This window comes from Corvus moneduloides, chromosome 11 (assembly GCF_009650955.1).
Source record: "Corvus moneduloides isolate bCorMon1 chromosome 11, bCorMon1.pri, whole genome shotgun sequence".
Classification (NCBI taxonomy): domain Eukaryota; kingdom Metazoa; phylum Chordata; class Aves; order Passeriformes; family Corvidae; genus Corvus; species Corvus moneduloides.
The window spans coordinates 12943926-12964413 of NC_045486.1; the positions used below are offsets into that span (position 1 = coordinate 12943926).

Genomic DNA, 20488 nt, shown 5'->3' on the forward strand with positions numbered 1-20488 from the left:
TTTGTCTGCGGCAGAGTGATGTGCCAGATCAGAGTTCCCCCTTCAGGACCACACAGCTCAAACAAATGGGCTGAATTTTGGTTTTTTGCAATGCTGAGGAAAATTCAGCTCCTTTCCCTTCCTGTTTTTGCAGCCCAAACCAGAAATTTTTAGTCTCCAGGCAGCTGGCTAAGAGAGACGCATTAACTTATTCTTGCCGGCATGAAGATATTGTGCCTGGCGGCACTTAAAAACACACAATAAAAGCACGAGTGAAACAATGGGCAACTGCCCTGGTTATTGAGCAAATAAGATGAGAAAAGCTCCAAACAAACCTGCAGCATCTCTGACTCGCTAGCGAGAAAACAAAGACATGGCTGAGCTCTTCTGACAAAGAGGCAGCCCAGAAGGAGCCCAGGAATTCCTGCTGATCTGCTAGAGTGCGTTTCTCACGGATCGGTGTTTTTCCACTGTGCACTGACAGCAGCCGCTCCAGCGGACAAGCCGGCACAAATGGGAAATGAAAAGAAAGGATAGGCAGGGAAAGGGCTTAAGCTGTGCAAATCACGCTAAAGCAAAAGCCAGAGCTCCTGGCGAAGAGATACACTAACTAGGGACAGCACAGGCACAGGAGGCATTTGGAACAAACAGAACCCTGAAGGCAGCAGAGAGATGCCCAGCAAGCAAACCTCAACCAATTTCTCTCCCGAAAGCACGAAGTCTCGGAGCCAGGGAGAAGGGGGCAGAGACAGGCTGAGGGACAACAGAATGCATGCAACACACCACTGCATGCTTGTACTTCCTGAGGTGGAAATGCTTCATCCTGGGTCTCTCCAGCCATGCTCAGACCCTGTTAACTGGCCACGATGACCAGAATCGGCCACTGATTCCTTCCTCTCGTAATTTTGCACTCTCCAGTAACCAGAACACATCTCATGCCAAAACACTCTAAGAGGATAAAAGCAGAGATAGAAATTTTTAAAAGAAAATAATCAACACATACTTACATATCTTGCTGCTCCGTGCTGCCTTAATTCTTACTGCTCTCAGAGCTTCAGGGGACTTCCCTGGCTCAGCCTGCCCCAGGTGCACAGCTGCCAGACAACAAAGCTGCCCCTCTCTTTAGGATCACCTGTTCAGCATCATTTTGGCACAAAATTGTCAAGCCAAGTCAATATCTGATATGATCAACGTGGCACCTGTGCAGGGAAAATTTATATTTCTACTGATACATACATAAACATTAAGTGTATATACATACACATACTAGAGTTATCATCTACGCTGAAAAAGAAAACAGTAGATAGCATCTGCTTTAATGAAAACTCAAGATTATGAACCAGGATGTATCAAGGTGGGAGGAAACATACTGCAGGGCAGCACTAGAAGTATACCAAGACTTTTGACATATTAGCATTTAAAGTTGAAAAAAGCCCAACAAAAGGGGTTTTGCCAGACTTTGTGTAGTCTTCAGTTTGGTAGCCCAAAAAACTGCTACAGATGTCCTTTGCTCACTGAGATTCAGCACAGCTTCAAGATCACTTGGACACAATTAGCACAGGTCTATAAGAAAGCCCCTGTATTAATTAAAAATGCAACTAATTTCTAAGTTTCCAGAGTGCTGGGAAGAGTGTAAGGTGCTAATCTCAGCCCACCTTTGTTTTGATGGAGTTGGCAAAAACATGGATGTGGGATGAATATCCAGCCACAGAAACTCTTTTTGCAGCTAATCAGATTGGCCAAGTGCTGCCAGACAAGGAGCAAGGTCAGAGCCCAGAGGAAAGAACAAGACTGGAAAACTGTGCAAGTCCTGGCTCCTCTCCTGGCATTCAAAGAGGAAGGCTCAGTTTCCCCCCACAATCTACTTCCATAGCAGAGATTGTAGCAAAATGCCAGAAAGGTGGCAGTTATATAAAATGTAGGATGAAAAAATTCAAATTTCTACTATCATCAAGAGAACTCTTTCCCTTGCCATTCACCCCTGCCTTGGAGCACATTCCAGTACATGAGGATCACGTGAGTAAAGGCTCCAGGGGTCAAGCAGGAAAAAATTGCAATTAAGTAGTCAATTCAACTGATGCCCAAAGACAGATGCAGAAGAGCCTGTATGTACATGTTAACCAAAAGGGACTTTCCTCCTGCATGCCATAGACTGGCACTGATGTAACACCTCGCAGTTGCATGTTTGAGAAAGATATAATAACTTGTGATTCATCTTGCACAGGAATTTATGATTTATCAGCTTTTCTTCCCAAATCCTCCCTGTTCCATGATCAGCACTCTGGCAAGAGTCAGAAGGCAGCACACTGGAGTTATGATGTGCTTTGGGCATAAAAACTTAAAACCATGGGTAACTTATAGTGTCTCTTATACAGACAGAAAATGGGGGAATGAAAAATTAATTGGACCTGCTGTCTCAGTCCCAGTGAACATGGGAAGACACATCTGGCAACAGGCACAGGTGTACAACCCAGGAACATCGGCCAAGCAAGAAGGAGAAGGGGCAAGGAGGGTGCACAGGTCGCTGTTCAAGGAAGTGCAGAGCCTGTGGGCTTGGCACGATGATTCAAATTTGCCACACAGAGAACAAGTGCCGCTTTCTGGTATCTGCTGGATGAACAGCCATATGTACTTCATTAAAGCCATTAATGAGGGAAAAGAGCTTCCAGCCTCAAGGGGCAAACACAGAAAAGTCATCAGCTAGTTTTAGTCCTGGACAGTTGTAAATTGCACAAAATTGTAAACCAGACATGAATCCCGAAGATCTTTCCAGCAGCACCAGGATCAAAGTTTCCAGGCCTGATACAGCCGAGGCTCTTTCCTGCTAAGCTGTCACTGTGAGATGAAAACCTGTCTTGCATTACTGTGAGCAAACCTGAGAGAGGCCCTGGAAAGTTCTCCCCAAAGATCATTCTAGTTAGGAGGATCAAAGGCAGCTTGCTGCTGCAGGATCAGTTAACAGTCTGGATAGAGAAGAATTTTTCTGTGTTTTGGACTCTACATGCAGAATAAGCATTGCTTCCTCTGCCATGAAGGGACACAGTTCCCCTGCACACCCAAAATAAAGCCAGCAGGGCAGGATCAGAACACACTAACTCATAGAAAAAACCCAGTGTTTTCCTCTGTGATGAGCACTTCCCTTTTACTGGTGCATCCTACCTGAAACTCAGCTTACCGTATCATGTGATCAGATCACATGTGTGACCTCCTCTGAAATAAAATGATCCCCAGTTCACCATATGGAAAAACCTGAGTATTTTTTTCCAGGAGTAGAACTGCGCCAAGCAAACACAGAAAGGGGTTTATGGTGCCCCTCTGCTCAAAGAGAGCAACTCCACATTCTCATGGAGCAAAACTCATTCCAAGGCAAAGGGATCACTTTCCAGCAGTACGCTTACTACCATCCCTACACACAACTCCTAAGCACAAAAGATAAACCAAGGTCCTTAAGAACTTCTCCACTAATGGTGTTTCAGGCCAGGGACCCAAGAGAGCAAGCATATTTACAAGGTTTCTCCAAAGCAGGTGCCCATATAATATTCCCACAATACGGATCTCACAAGCAACTTCTCTCCACAGCCCCCTCTGGGTCACAGGCACAAAGATTTGAAACGCCAGTACTGGGAAACCCCAGGATACCCAACCACCTTCTCCCCAGTATTTTCAAGCTGTACTGACCAGCTCCCACCAGTGTGGAGGAAACACAGTTCCTCTTTGGTGGGGACGTATTTCCCAACATGGGAATCCCAAACAAGTTCTCCACCCAAGCAGAACAGCATGTCCAGACCCAGCAGCGTTCTTCCAGCTGCCAGGATCCTTCATGACTTTAGCCTGGTACAAACTACTCATTCAGGGATTTAAACAGCGTGACAAACAGACTCCCAGCAAAAGATAAGCTTCACATGCTCATTTGCTTTCAGGTGGGCCAGAGTAAAGCTAAGGCAAGAAGGAATATCCTTTGAAAGAGGATCCCCTGCCATGGGTTTTGGTAGCTGTATATTTTAACATGTTCAGAGTAGCACTATGGAACAGGGGATGTTATTCATGCTTTTGGCTTATCAGTGCCAACACAAGAATTACACAGAGTTAGGTGTGCCAGCTAATTATAGCAAAGCCATTTAAAGACTGTTGAGAGTGCAGGTGCAGGGCAGCAAGGGAGGGGTATCAGAGGGGCTGAAATACTCCATACATGCTGCACTGTCAAGAGGGAGATCATGCTAATTGGTCACAGACAAAATACCCAAGTGTGCACACATCCTTGTTAGCTGAGAGCTGCTTCTGCAAGCACGTTTATTCTTGGTGAAGTGGATATTTCTGCTGATGTTTCTGTTCCTGAGTCTCACCAAATCCAGCAAGTCAACACAATCGAGCTTTATTGGGACAATGATAAAACTAAAGCAAATTCATACCCCAAAACCAATGAAGATGCAAGTGAGATATACAGCAGTGTCTTACACTGTTATATGTGTGATCATAAAGACAACAGCACAAGCCAAAATAAACCCCAGAAAATTGTGAACTATAGCTCCTGCAGTTGTTTTTGATGGCAGACAGCAGAACACTATTTTTCTGTGCTGCAAAACTTCGACAGACTGACAGTTTCCATTGACCTACAAAAGTAGCTTGAGAATTGCAAGTTTAGCTCTGTTTATCAAAGGAATGAGGCTAACTTACAGTTACTTCCAGATTCAGTTCAAGAACAAATTCTGGGGTTTGTTTAGTGGGCTTTCTTACCTTAAAAAAAGATTAAAGGGTTCAACTGGATTTGCTGACATTTCACCATAAGGAAGTAAGAGGTGAGTCACGGAAGAAAAGCAATTCATTAGTGTCCCACACTATCTGCAGGAGAAAACCAGCCTCTGCTTTAGCTGCAACTCATAATCCCATCTCCTTTCACAGCTTAAAGTGGCACAGGCTCCCCAAAAAACAAAAAAAAATGGGGACAGGAGGGGAATGTCCTCTTAGGACATTGTGCTTCAGGCAGCAATACAGCCATAATCCTGTTTTCCTCACTTCCTGAGGCAGTGAGCCAAAAACCTGCTAGATCGTTCATTTCCCATGTGCAAAAGTTGCTCCAAGCTCCCATGGCTCATTACAGGATCGATTTCTTGCATCTGCTGCTTCACATGCCACATTCACCTGTGTCATCCCTCATCTCACTCAGTAGCATCAGCGAGAGCAAACCACTGTATTTCAGGAAATCTTCCCTGCCCATATCACATGGGACAAATCCTGCAGGAATGGAGATGGCCAGGACTCAGCTCACCTCCTCCATGGAGGTCTGGAGCTGCCTAAAAGCAAGCAAAGGGTGACAGTAACTCTGAAGCTGCATGGTTTGCACAATTCATGTACACGTTTTCTCTCTCCCTCTAAACTCTTCCAGGTCAGGGCTGATCACCCTTCACCACTCCTAACTCCCTTCAGCCCAGCCATGAGGTTTGTGTGGTCCTCCACATCCAAACATTGCCAACAGGGTATTTTGTTGAGAGAACTTTTATGCTCATTCATTAACAGAATATGAATAGTATTTAAAAGTTTTTAAAGTGACTGGAGCTCAATATGATTTTGAGATCTCAAGCTTGAGAATACAGCCAGTTCACACGTGTTCATGCATGCAGAAGGCTCAGATGCTGTTCCAAGTCACTGGGCAATGCTTCAAAGGCAGCCCAAGACCACAGGCAAGATGATGCTTCCCAAAACTGGGTGTTGGAGGGGTTTCTTTTCATCTCTGATATAAAAAATTATACTGTGCAGGTCCCTTGATAACAACTGCACAATTATTTCAATGCTGCTGCTGCTATCTCGTCATCAAGGTAATGGAAGACAGACACACGAAATCTATTTAAAAAAACAAACTAAAAGGGGTGCATTTTACAGTTTAAGTCAATTAAGGTGATTCTAGGGCAAAAACTTCATTATTTAGAACTCAGCACTTCAATGGACATTGTTTTTTTCATGTCAAATGGAAAAAGTCTTCATCTATAAACACTTTGATTTGGCCAGGCTCAGGGAAGTCCCTAAGTTTCTGCAGTAAGTAGGTAATGAAATTTTATGCTCATCATTCTTACTTGAGGTACTGGGGTTTCATGCAATTATTCTTTTAACATGCTAAAAATGTGGACTTTCCTGATACTTGAGCTTCTCCCCAAATATTCCCCAGGGATAGCTAAACCTGAACACAGATGGAAAGGGCCCATGGACCTGCTTTCTGGCAGGTCACTTGGATGCAAATCATTGTTCATACCATGGTCAGGCCATCCCCCTGCAAACACACATCCTTTACTCAGGAAAAGGAAAAAGGGAATCTGGAAAGGCACAGAATTCACCGAGTTTACACAAAAAGGAATTGTCACCACATCATATTCAGAAGCCACGAAGGTTTGCATTTGTCTGCTCAGTGGAGAGATTAAACTTGATGTCTCTAGGCAGCCATCTGTTTTCCAAAGGAGCTGCCCTGGTTCTCATTGCAGCACATGGACACTGACTAAACTCGGCTGACAGAGAGCCCTCCACCCCAAAAACCTGTCCAACTACTTCCATCCCCCAGGTGGGAGTGGGTGAAAAGCACCTGTGTGGTCCATCAAGGCTTTCTTCCCACCTCCAGAGAAAGAGGATGAAACTCAGAGGCTGAGCTCAGCCTCCTGGCCACTGAGCTCAAGAGCAGTGGAGGGGGAGCAGGCAGCAGGAACAGTGGGAGGTGACACCCCAGCTACATTAGCAGCTGTGGAGGTATGGCCCCAGGCACAAACCCCATGGACAGGCATTCAAGACCTTTTCATCAAGACATCATCCCAGCAATTCCCGCCTCCTTGTGGGTGAGTGTCTATTTTTGCAGCTCTTGCCTCATCTTCTTCCTCAACCCTTCGTTTTTTATTCAATATAATAGAAGGTTTGGAGCTGGGGCCTGCCCTCAGGTTTCCATACTACAAGGACTGTCCCTACACGTACTACAAAAACCCCAAGAAATAATTAATAGTTATTACTTAGAAAAGATCTAATCTGAACTTGAAACTAGTGATTTAGCAAGAAACGACCCACAGCCTGGAATTATCTAGCATGCCTAGTCCAACAGCTTGATTCATTTTTTTAATTTTTTAATTATAACTCTTGAGCAGCTGAACAAACTAAAATATCAGCCTATGGTGGCATTTCCAGATCACAGAGAAAATCAACACCTTGCAGACCACCACCACCCCAACCTGAGCAGGCAAGGGGAACAAAGCAGCACAGATGGGACCCCCCCCCCATTGGCATGACAGGAGATCCCTATTCAAAAGCACATCCCACTAGCATGAAAGGCAGCCTGAGTCAGAGGAATGGGCTCACTGCACTTGGAGCTGGGTGACACTGCCCTTTTAGCTGGTCCAGATGGACAGGAGGAAGGACACGGGCTTCACAAGAAGCAAGCAGCTTCCAAGGAGGAAAGGAGTGACAACTTCTTCTAAACAACTTCAACAGGCAAGCAAATAACCAGGAAAAACAAACCCGTGGACTTCCCACCTCACTCTAAAAAGCACACCCTGACAAAATCTTACTTCCCCTTCTTGCCTAAGCCTCATGCTAAAAGAGGACAAGTTTTAATTCTTTGTTCCCTTGCAAGGGAAGCAAACAGCTCTGGCACGCAAGCTCTGCATTGCAGGGCATGAACAGATGATCTCACAGGAAGCTGAGCCTCCTCTCCCAAGGTGGTGGGTTTTGTCTTTTGAACAAGTCTATTTGCCCGTTAACACTGACAGAGCTTTCCCCAGAAGAGTGCTCAGTATTCCCGTGGTAAGAACACGATGGGGGCTGAAGGGGAGCAGAGACAAACAGATGCAGTCATGAATCGTGCCCTCTGTTCCACTTCTCACATGACAAGCTTCAAAACTCTGGTTTTAAAATCAAAGGTTTTGCCATGTGATAAAGTCAAGACAAATTAGGTTTGACAAGACCCTCTCTTAAAGGTCAAAATTTTATTTGTGAGCCACTGGCCGGGGAAGCAAAGTGATGCTCCTCCAGAAGCAGGACCAGGACCCACAATTCCTGCTGCGACTCAGACCTGAGGCAATGAGGTCACTCAGAGTCCACAGAAAGAATTTCCAGTGGATTGCCATTTCAAATGAGAACTTTTTCTCTAAATACAACATGCATTTTTCAGATCCAGATGCCAACTCACAGAAAAAGCACGAACTGGGGTCCTCCAAGAGGGCCAGCACCCACTTCTCTCTGGAGAGTGTCAGCCCTGGAAACAAGTCCTCCTTCCCACCAGAAGCTGGCACCCATCACACAGCAGTCTGCACACAGAGCAACAGCAACTCTGGGAGGCAGCGATCACCAGCCCTGCAGGACCAACTGATTCCCCAGTCCAACAACAAACACTTCCAGCCCTCACAACCCCTGCAAGTCTGCACACAAATACACTTCTTTAGTGAAATAAATTTAGCCAACTTTTACTGATATGGCCAAGATGAAAGCCTCAATTTAAGGCTTTGTCTCAGGAAGAAATACAATGCACATGCATTTTAATTTAAAAATCTCTGCACACAGAGCTCTGTTAGAACCTATGGCTTGTAAAATTTTGGTTATGGCAGTGGCCATGTAGAATGTTAGTATCTGTGAAGTCTAATTTTCTTGCAGACCATCTAATGCTACAGTTGCATACTAAGGCTGCTTGTATTTCCCTCCTTATAAAAACCCTTCTGGAATTCATCCTTCTTCCAATACCCAGGCTGACAGCTCACACCATGAATACATAATCCTGTCTGGGAATGACAAAGTTTAAATTGTTCATGAAGGGAGTAAATCTGGGATGCACTTAAAAATTCTGTTTGTTTTTATGTACATCTGAACTACAAAATGAACAAAATAGAAAGGAGGCTGCTTCTGTTCCAGAACCAGAGCTCTCCTCAACAGACAGGTTCAGCTGTTTTCTATGTTTCAACCACTGACAGATGTAAATACCCACTTTACACCGTGGGATTTGACCTCCCCCATGGGCATTAATGTGCCCATGGCCTTGCAAGGGATCTTCTTAGGTCAGCCAGTTACCATGATATAGTCTGCTTTTGTCAAAGCCTTTCCTAGTTTACAGGCTGTTCCGAGCACGGAGGTTACTCTTCCTTGCAAGGAGGAGGACTCTTCACATCGTCTTCCCATCATCACTAACAGAGCCCATTTTTCTCCAAGGACAAGCAACATGAATTCCTCCCCGCTCTTCAGTGTCTTGCTCCCTCTGTACTTCACACAGAGCAACAATCACAAGAAAATCAATTTCCATGAACTTTCTCGTTTATTGGTTTCATATTTCTTTCAATACAAATCTCTCCTCCTCTGTTTTTTTTCTGATGAGATGCTGGAAATCCTCAAAAGAAACACAAGAGTGGGATTGTGAGAAGTGATGCAGAAACACAAACACAGAGCAGGATGCTCCTAGTTCAAAGATGGCAGTTCTTCACTGTGCAATAAGAAGCCCATCATCATCCAGATGCAAACAAGGAAAGAAAGTCTAGCCATCTTCTTCTGATGAAAAGCATTCAAAAATCATACAGTAGGCAAAAAAAATTACAGATTTGATCAGTAAAATTGCAAGGTAACAGCAGGTGATCACCTGTGCATCACTGAAATGCTCACCAGCCCAGCACTAGAAAGCAGGGGTGCAAATGACCTGGCAGACACTGTGACCCCGCAGGGCAGCTGGGAACCAATCTGTGTCTGTCTGCTCTGGCCAAGAGCCTCTCTGAAGGCTGAGAAGAAAATGGCACACTTCTTCTTTCCAGTCTGCCCCCTCACCTTGCCCCTCCTCCAAGGTAAATAGAGCTGCAGTCACATTGTTCAGGAGTGGACATGGACTCTCAGACATGTCCCTACTGCCTGCTCACTTCCAACCAAAGCAGCCTTCATGTTGTTCAACCCTGAAACAGGCTTAATATTTCCAGACCACTGGAGCTATCCATGCATCCACCAGTGTCACTCCACCCATGACACAGGAGAGATAAGACCATGCCACCAATGCTGCTCATACATGGATGTCCAGGCCACAAAGGCAAATTTTATCTGATACCAAAAAACCTAATTATTTTTAATTGGAGTAGAAGTGAGAAGAACATGTCTTCACAGCCAAGGCTAAAGATCATTACCGTAGCTCAACTTTAATCATTCTGGACCGTGAAAGATTGTAGAACTTCTGGCTAAAATTTCAAGTGTTTAGCTACAGTAATTAGAAATGGTTATAATTCCCCTGACTGTGTAATTTAGTCTCAAGAATAAAACTTCATCTCAAAGCACGAGCAGCTCTGACACAACAGCATCTCTGCTACGGTGAGAGCCCAGAGAAAAATGCTTCATTCTTTCACTTTCTCGCATGTGTCAAGAAATGCAGCCTCAGCTGCAAAGCGTACCAGCTGGTTATTCTCCAAAATAAAACTTTATTTTTAGCCTAAGCACTTACTCAGGATCTGTGTGAGTATTGCGATTAAGCTCTCACGCCCATTGAAAGCTCTGTCAAACCTGCAGCAGATGACAAATAATGCTGCAGGCTCCAGCACAGGGGACAGTCCGTACAATATCTGTACAATCATCACCTGTTCAGGAACAATGAGAGCAACTCTGCCAAGGGTCAGGAGCACCAAGTTTAAAGATGGATTTTATGTAGATGGAGGAAGAGACTCTTACAGCAAACAATTGCCAAAGCTCAGTTTCCAGAAAGCCTAGAGAGGTTGTAGTATCTCCCTCTCTGGAGACATTCAAAACCCACCTGGACACATTCTTGTGTCACATGCTCCAGGTGGCCCTGCCTTGGCAGGGAGTTGGACTGGATGATCTCCAGAGGTCCCTTCCAACCCAAACCATTCTGTTACTGACAACGTACAACCAACTGGGGAGTTGGAACTAGATGCTCTTTGAAGTCCCTCCCAGCCCAAGCTATTCTGTGATTCTGTCTGTGTTCCACAACCATCACTGTCTCCATGGCAGTGTGGAAGGTTTGACAGTACCTGAGCTGCCACAGTGATCCTACACAGCACCAGCCTCGGCACGTGCTGTTCCATCCCCGAACCAATGCACGTGCGATCCTGGCAGAGAAGCAACACCATTAGAAACAAGGAGTTTTCCAGCAAGCCAGTGAACTGAATTAACTGAGAGTGGGGCTGACAAGAGCAAAAGCAGCTCAGGGAAGGCTGGACAGCAAGGCTGGGTGTAGGATGTGGGATCAGGCTGGAGGAGTGGCCATGAGCTGTCAGACCCACACTCTGAGCCCTGACATGCCCTGGTCTGCAAGGAAACGTGGCTCCTACAGTACCTCACTCTGCACCACACAATTCCAGTCCTGAACCCTGGTCAATGCTACAACACAAAACAGGACAGAACGGTTTGGGCAAACAGAGAGTGCCCAAATTTCACTCCGTCACAGAAACCTCTCTTTGCAGCTGGGGAGGTGACACACTCCTGTGCCTGCCTGGCCAGGACTACCTGTACTCTGCCGCTATGCACCTTGCTCGTGCTGCAGGATAATTTTAAGTTGTTGCTAGGCTGCACAAAGCAGTCTCTTATTTTTATCACATGCCTGTTTATTCTTGTAAAAAAAGATACTGCAAACAGCAATCCAAGGCATCCTCAAAATGCTTGTTGTGCTCTTTGCTTCACTCCATGTTCTCACCAGACAGTCCAAAGCTTCTTGGCCATCAGCATACACATCTTTGCACCCAGACCGACCTTTTCTTGCTCCTCCAGAGATACTATGTGAAAGTGTGAACAGATTCAAAATCCACGTTACAAACAATTCTTCAGTTATTCAAAATAAATTTAAGGTAATTTTGAAAAGATTATTAATTGTCATTTCAAAGCTATTTCCTAATGGCTTAATACAGCTGAGCAGCTGATTTGTAGCAGCCAGCAGGCTAAACCATTCCCACTTCATCAGGAAACATCCCCCTGCGACTTAGCACTTATTTTTGCACCCCTGACATTTACCGATACAGCATTTTAAAGCTGCCATTCCCCTCCTCGGCATGTAATGTTAACACTTCCATTGACAGGGCATGCAGCCTGGGTCAGTGCAGACATGAGACAAGACAAGATCAGTCATGGTGCCTGGTGAAGCTGAGAGCTGAAGCAGCCCTGCTGCTTCCGGACGTGGGTCCCACAGCAGAAGCAAACCACCACAGCCAGCCCCTGCCCTGCCAAGAGCAGAGCAGATCAGCTTTCCTGACAGGCCAAGTGTCACCCACAGCTCAGCATTCTCCAGGACAACCACTCACTCTGTGCTCCTGGTGCTGCTGTGCTACAGCCTGAAATCTTCATCCAGAGCTGGAGTAACGCCACACTCCCATAACAAAATCCCATGTTCCATCATAATAATAGCAACATATGGCTATTTATCCCACAGAAAGGAACGTTATTATTTGTTAGACAAGGCATTTGTCCCTTCCTGACACTGAGTGAACCTCCTGTGCCTAAGCAAGCTTTCCAAATTGAATCTTTTACAGCTGCACATAAAGCTTTGAAAAGCCTGTCTTCTGGAGTGACTGACTGACTCCAGAGGACACCCTAAGCTCCATTTTAATATCCACATTTTTCTGCCACTCATATATCACTTAAGTGTCAGCACACAGCTGGAGACAAAAGACCAACCTCATGCTGATGGGCACCTTGCTGTTCAATAGGGAAGCCTGGAACTTGAGATGACAGCTTTGCTGCAGCAGTATTCACCTGGCATTTGATATTAGCACATTTCTTGCTCCACCAGTAGCTGGAGGCAATTACCCTTGTGCTGTCACTGGCACAGTGCTAGGTACATGTTTTCACTTGTCTGGCAGCAGCACCCACACCCCCCACGTACACAACTTTGCTGGGCACCGTCGTGCCTGCTGGCATCGTGGCCACCTGAGATCTCCACCATGGGCATGCAGAGCCAGAGCTAAGCCACATGTGAGGCCAGTGTTTCAACAAGCAACTTGCTCTGTGTGCGGTCCACAAGCTGCCCCATTCAGCAGCACAGCCCGGTCCTCCCCTCTCGCTGCTTGATGGCCTCAGCATCTATCCCCAGAATGGCACTCGGCTTGACATGACTCTTAATAACCCAAACAGGAGCTAAAAGAGAACTACAGAAGAGTAAAATCGGCAGGAATATCAGCTGAAGTTGGGCGTTTCTAATTGACTCAAATTAACTTCACATCACACACACCTTCTGGTGCTCTGGTTGGGCCCCAACTTGTTTCTTAGGGGCATTCTAGGAAGGATTTGTTGGTGGAGCTTTTACCCCCCCCACTACAACTAACTCTCCTTTAACAGCAATGCTGAGCCACAAGGACTTCAGTACAAAATTCTGCAAAGACATTAGACAAAAATAAGCACTCAATAATAACTGGGAATTATTTTTTCTTCTAGAGAATTCACGGCATCAATATCCCATATATATGAAAGCTGAGAAAAAAAAACTCCTGAAGCTCAAGAGGAGCTCAGAAGAAAACTAATGCTCCTAATAGTGCACAGCAGCAACAGCAGCCCAAACCTCCCCCATGAGCATGCTCTCAGCAGGTTGCTGCAAGGGGCTGTGACTGTTCTCCAACCTATTGCTCACCTGGAACCTGACTGCACTGCTAAGGAAGGCCAAGCTTACCTTTACAATGGTGACTCCTGTTGGCCACCCTCTCTCCCTGCTAACACTAATCATTAGCGGTGTTTATTCCCTATTGTGATTGAGGCAGCATTAATTGCCTCCCAAAGCGCTGTCACTAATTGGTCTCAGGGCCCTTATTAAACCAAAACTGGGTGACAAATTGTTTGCACTCCTCCTGGACATTGAGCAAACAGTCTCAAGCACACTCTGAGTGAGCAGATGCTTTCTGCCATGAATAAACCCACGTTTTGACATCACATCAGCTCTTCAGATGCAACAGCAGAAAGTCAGTCACAGAGGATGACTGCAACTGCAGAGCAGCAAATTATATCCTGCTGCTTCACACATCATCAACAAGTCCAGGTGCTGGAAATTTAATGGCCAAAACACAGATGAGCAGATGCAGGGAAGACTCTCTGTTTCCTGCAACAAGGTCTAAAAAGCATTTGGGAAAGTTACAGCTGAACTAGAGGGAATGCTCACAAAGTCACCAGCAATGCTGCTTTAATATCAGTGCATTACTAACATTACTAACATGTCAGGAACTGGCCTGGCAGGCTGCAAGCTGTGTTGAGGCCATAGCAAAATATAATGTTAGAAATTAATGTAAAGTCATAGAATAAATACTTTTCCTGTAAGATTTTGAAATGCATACTAGCAAGGTACCTGCAAGAAAAACTGGTATGAGTGAGCAGCCTAGGAGAAGGCTCCTGCATCCACAGCAGCGAGAAGACGTCATGCCACACAAGCAAATGAAGCAAGAGACTGCAGAGAGGAAACTCATGAGCAGCAACCTGGAGCTATGCCACTGTGGGGTTTTAAAATCTAGCAGTTAATAAGGTCTTTGCTCTGTAGCTAAATAGCTCCTGTAAATAGCTTAAGGGCTTATTGATACACAAGATGTCCCCTCCCGTCAGGCCAGGCTGCAGAAGAGCCCCAGCCTCACAGGATGGACGGACCAAGCGGCCATCAGAGGGACCTGGTGTTGCCCAAACACACGTACACACTCTCCTGTAAATGCTTGTCTCACTGGAGTGTTCTGCAAAGCCCACACCCACGCTTACTTACAGCCTGAGTTACTGCTAATCAGAAATTCAATGGCATCTGAAGGAGCAGCAGCAGAACATTAAAATAAAGGGGATTGTCACCATTTTCAGACAGACTCCAAAAGGCCCATTTGTAACATTCACATGCATTTCTGTGCAGTTACCCATTCACTGATGCAAAGAATCTTCAGCATCCAGATCACACAGCTATCCCAAGGCCCAAAAGTATAAAAACCCCCATGAATTAGTTCCATATGAAACCCCTGTTTTAACTTCAGAAGCCATGTTTTCCCTCAGAAGCCTCCACTAAGCAGCCCCCGCACTGTACAAGCCACATTCAGCATCTTTCCCACTACACCTGTATGGGCACAGTGCTCACGCCCTAGCAGCCAAAAGTTGTACTTCATCCTCTGACCCCAGCTAGGGCCACAGCAGGTGCTCGGACCTTCTCTAATTCCCAGTATCACCAACTTGGCTGAAAGTGCTGCCATCGCAGGCAGCTGCCAAGGCTCCTCCCGGCCCCAGGACAGCAGGGCTGTGCTGTGGGTGCCATGGTGTGTTGGTGGAAGGAGGACAATCAGCCCTCCCTGTCCTCTCAGTGTGCGGGTACCACACACACAGAGCCCCCAGGCTGAACAGTCAGCACAGAGATGGCTACAGGAGTGCCGCTAACTTACACCAACGACAGCTGCTGGCCGGGAGATTCCAGGTTACCTGTAACCATGTTCACTCCAGGGAGGAGAATGCCCCTCAGCATCTCCCAGGGATTTTCCTATCGTCCTCTCCCAGTTGTGCAGGAGTGAACAGCCCACCAGACTTTCAGGCCCTGGGCTCCTGACTTGGAGATGGCACCCTGGGGATCCACACCCAGCCCCTTTCCCTCGGATGAGCCTGCTGAGCTCTCACTTTGTCCCTGACCCGCAGGGCTGGTGCTCCCCAAACCTGACACCACAGGAGACGTCTCCTGCCTCCCTGCAACCTCTGAATTCCCATCCCAGTGTCCCAGACTGTTCCCGCCTGCCGAAGACACTGCAGAAACGGCCACAGAAACCGCACACCCGTTTCGCCAGCCGGGCCAGCGGCTCCGAGAGGGGACACGCGAGGGACCGTAAGCAGCTGGGACTGGGCTGCTCAGAGCAGGGGGCAGCTGCTCCGAGCACCGAGCTGTGCTCTGACACCGCCCTGGCACAAACCCAGCCTGGGACCGCCAGGAACGCCCCGCTGCCTGCGAGGGGCCAGGGCAGAGCCGCCCAGCCCCGGGACCCCCGGCAGAGCCGCCCCCGCCCGGCCCGGCCCACCTGCAGCCGCTGGAGGTAGGAGGCCGGCGCGTAGCCCGTCTCGCCGGAGCCGGCGCGGGTGACGAGCCACCAGTGCTGGTTGCTGCGCTCCAGCAGCAGGAAGGTCTCTCCGGCAGCGAAGGGCAGCGAGTTGGGCTCGGCCGAGCGGAAGCTGTACAGGGCCCGGTACATGACGGCGACGGCGGCACCGGCACCGGCACCGCCGGCACCTCCGCCCGGCCCGGCCCGGCCCGGCCCCGCCCCCGCCAGCCCCGCCCCCGCGTCCCGGCCGCGCCCCGCCCCCGCACGGTACCGCCCCCTGGCGGCACGGCGGCGCCGCTCCCCCCGCCCCGCCCGGCCGGCCCCGCCCCTGCCCCGTGCCGCCCGGTACGCCGGCAGGGGGCGCCAGCGGCTCGCGCAGCGCCGCTGAGGCGGCGGCGACGGGAGCGGTCCCGGCACTGGCCCCGGGACTGACCCACGGGACCGACCCCCGACACCGGCACCCGGCACCGGCACCCGGGCACTGCCCCCAGGACTGACCCCCGATGGGCCGTTGTCAGGATGCATTGAGCACGGACGCTTCCCCGGCACCGACCCATTTGTGTCCCTCCTCCGTCACAGCGTTGCCCGGCTCACTGCCGGCTCCCGGGGTCACTGCTCCCGCCTCCCGCCCATCGCCCACCCGCGCCTGGCCGTTCTGCCCCCCGCCGTGGCCCAGCTGGCCGCAGGCACATCGCTTCCGCACTAAATCCGCCCGTCCCGGCGGGTGCCCCCGAGCAGCCCCTCCTCTCGGACTCCCGTACTGGAGCACCCGGCACCATTAAGTCCCCAAAGTCCCTGTGTGCCCACCAACCCCACCCTGGCTGCCACGAGCGGCTTCCCCCAGCGAGCTCCCCTGGGCCGGTCCCGTTCCCCGCCACTCCTCCAGCATGGGATCCGGGCACAACCAGGGCTGGCTCTGGCCCGCAGCGGACACAGTGACCTGGCACGCGGCCGTGGGGACACGGGACACGGCACATCAGGCCTGAAGCTCTCCAAAAAGACACAGCAGCCCCCAGCCCCATTCATCTCTTTGCCCCATTCCAAGAGAACAGCCCTTTGAGACACTACCCTAAGTGGCCCAAGGCCCCTGCAAGCCTCCCCCTCCCTCACCCGGCCCAGACATCAGCAGCTTCCCTTGGTCCCTGCTGCCCCTGCCGGGGGTCTGAGCCCTTCTCACTGTCCCAGGGAAGTGGGTGGCAGCCCTGCAGGGCACCATCCCCCCTCCCCCAGCCAGGGCTTTTTCCACGCTGCCCTAGGAACAAGACAAATTTTCCACCTGGGAAAGCCAGCACAGAGAGCCCCGGAGCAGGGTGGGTGGGGACCTGGTTACAGCACCCCAGTGGGACTGGTACATACTCCTGCAGCCAAACCCACCACAAAGACACCCCTCACCCATCCTGCCCACTCCTGCCATCCTGCCAGGTTGCAGGGATGCAGAGATGGAACAGTCCACAGATCCCTGCTCGCAGGTGCAGGGGGGCTTAATTCATCCAGAAATCCTCCACAACCCAATCCCGCCAGTGGCAATACAATAAAAACCAGGCTTGCAGCGGCCGCAACCCCCTGCTCGCTCCCAGCACAGCCCACCCAGGCCCCCGCTTTTCCCAGCACTGGCAGTGAGGTAATTCTGGCTGATCCTGGTTACGCAGGGATGGAGGATGGAGTGGGAGTGAGCGGTTGCCTAGGCTTCCCCACTGCGGCGGGTACCGGGAATCACTGCGGTGAGCTGAGGCTGGGTACACTCAGGCTGGAAAGACGACGGGGTGCTTTGATTTGGAACTGTGAAATGTAACCGGGGCTGAATCCTTTGGGAGCCTTTCAGGTCTGGACTTCCTGCCTGGTCACGGTCCGTTCCAGATGCCCAGCAGGGCACAGCATGACGGTGGGCAAGGGCTGGGCAGCCAGGGATTGCCACTGCAGGAGGGAAAACCTTCCCACTTGTGGAGTCTTGGTACTACCCATATCCCACAGGAACAAGATTCCCTGCTCGCCCATCCCCTGCCCGGTTTACCCTGTTGCTCAGTCCCCACTCCAGGTGAGCCCTGGCCACTCCCTGGCACAAGCCCAGCTGTTTGTGCTGGAATAACGGCGCTTTGTTTCCGCGAAGTCGGCAGCACAGGCTGTGCCGGCAGGCCAAGGCAGCTGAGGGGGATGCAGGCATCCACCACCCACCTCCCACGTGCGCAGCAGCAGCAGCACCCCAGCCTCTCCCTCTGTTCAGCACAGCATCCCAGCTCTGCCAGACAGCGGCTGGGAAGGATTTCCTCTGTAAAGGCTCCTGCAAACCCTTCTGCATCTGGGTAGAATGCAGAGCCCAGGACAAATTCCTGCTGCTGAGGAATCAGCTTTGAATTGCAAGTTCCAGGTGACAGGGACAGGACAGGGAGGGGCAGCAAGCAAGGATCCTGCTCTGTCACTTGCAGGTGACTTTTAAAGCTGAACTTGAGACCTCGGGAAATATCACTTGCATCCCTTGCCCTCAGAGCCTTGGGGACTGGGATCACGGTAAGCCATGAAGGGCTCAGCCCAGGCATTGCAGCCCCCACACTCCTGGTTTGTTTGTTTTTTTTTTTCTCCAGGGCTGCAGAGGGGAAGCGTTGCACAACAGCACTCATATGATTGGAACACAAACTTGCCAGCTCCACATACACTTATATAATTCTGCACTGTCTGCTCGTCAACACATTGCAAAACAGCAGTGGGATCAATCGCTCTACTTTTAGGTATACAAATATTTTTGCACTTCCACCAGCCCTCTCTGGGTGAAAAGTCATGGGGATGTGAGGTGTTGTGAGGATTCCAGGCCCACAGCTCCGGGGACAGTGTCTTCGCTGTGTCCTGGAGTGACTTGGGGTGTCCATGAGCAGGATGGCCAGGCATTGGGATATCTCTTGGACATGTCCCTATTTCCCAGTGTCCTGACAGCCTTACCTCCTTGAAAACCTCATTAAAGGGCTGTAGATAGGACCCCCCAACTGCACACATCAGCATCGCTTCCAGAATATCTCACCTCTCCAACTACATCTGCTCCCTTAGGGGAGAAGCCCCCAAACCAGTGCTGCCTGCCAGCAGCTGGGAAAGGTGCCCCACCCGGCAGGAGCAAACCCTGCTCCTGCCTCTTGCAAGGAACACAATGATCCATGCTGAGTCCAAAAACATCAGCGAGGGGCTGCTCTTTTGGCGGCCGTTTCCCCATGGAGCACAATACACGGAGAAGCCGACGCTGCCAGGGCAGTGAGTGGCTCTGGAACCGCTCTGCTCCGCCTGCCTGCGGGGCCGAGCTGCCCGCAGGGCTCCTTGCGCAACCCGTCCTGCACAAAGCCGGGGCTGGCGGCGGCCCAGACCCCTCCTGCGGCCGGAGGAAGGAGCAGCCAGTGCTTGCCAACAGCTGCACTTCCTAGAAACGAAGAAGACAGAAGGTCGGGAGAGTTGAGGGATGGTGGAGGGGGGCCGGGGGATGCTGCGGGAAGGATTGAGGCGCTGCAGCTTACAAGGCGAGCAGCACACAGCCCAGCCTGCCCTGTAGCTTCTCTTCAGGAAAACAAGTTCTTTGGCTTCACACAGCAGCTCCCTGTTCTTTGTTAAACTCCGCTCGCGTCCAGACCTGATGAGCCCCTTGCCAGCCCATGCACTCTGTGGGCCGGCACGGCCCCTTCCCAGCTCTCCCCGCCGGGGCAACCAACTCTGCAGGCTCCAATGCCGTGCTGCGGGAACGAGCGGGCGAGGACAATACCACTTTCTCTGCCACCAACACGGTAGCCAGGCAGAAGGCATTCGGAGGGTGAGGGATGTGGCGGGCAGGGATAAGGTGCTTGGCAGCGAGAGCACCACTCCCTGGGCTCCCCACGCCGTCCTTCCAGCCGCAAGGCTGCCGGGTGAAGGAGACTCCTGGCTTCACGTCTCCAAGCAAAACAATGCTGCCTTGCCCAACATCATCCTGCTCACGTTCTGTCCTCGTTGCACGTGGGAAGAGCTGCAAAGCAAGGGGTTGCCTGGGGTACAGCAGTGGATCCCGGCTCTGCGGGCTGCAGGACCGCCTCTGCTTCCCTTTCAAAGAGAAATTGAAAAGAGCTCCACGGGGCCAACGCAGCCTGTCACAGCTAAGCTGGTGGGGACACTGCTATGGTGCAAACCCAAGAAAGAGAAGACAGAGCCCATCACCTCATCTGGAGCTGGCAGCCCAGCATGGCAGGCACCAACCTCCACCGTGTGAGGATGCTGCCAGTGTCACCCTTTGCTACCCATATGGTTTCTGGGGCAGGAGGGACAGGGACAATGGCCCTGCTTGCATCCTTTCCGTGAGGGGGAGCCCTGGGCTGGTGGGTGGGTGCAGCGGGCCCTAGCGAGCAGGTGAGGGGTGCTGGGACAGGGATCCTCACTGATTGAACAGGGTGCTCACTCTGGTGGGAGTTGTCTCCAGGGTTTGCTCTGCTCTCATTCAGGTGTCTGAATTACAGGCGGTGAACAAAGGCCAGGCAATAGAGGGTGGGGGGACGCCCCTTAGCCAACCCTCATTTCCATACAATTGAAGGAAGGTGGCTTTGCTCCCA

General features: G+C 50.2%; 1 protein-coding gene across 2 annotated transcripts in view; it reads right to left on the minus strand.

Moving 5' to 3' along the window:
* Positions 1 to 16153, minus strand: part of NCKIPSD (NCK interacting protein with SH3 domain) — a 51037-nt gene extending 34884 nt beyond the window's left edge. The window contains exons 1-2 of one of the 2 annotated variants that reach the window (XM_032121055.1): positions 15918 to 15983; positions 763 to 927 (exon numbers count right to left, since the gene is read on the minus strand). In XM_032121055.1, the coding sequence (XP_031976946.1) occupies positions 763 to 801 (39 nt within the window). In that variant the 5' untranslated portion in view covers positions 802 to 927; positions 15918 to 15983. Of the gene's footprint in view, positions 1 to 762; positions 928 to 15917 lie in introns of both variants that reach the window. The other variant, XM_032121054.1, reaches the window with a different exon arrangement.
* Between the last annotated feature and the right edge of the window lie 4335 nt (positions 16154 to 20488).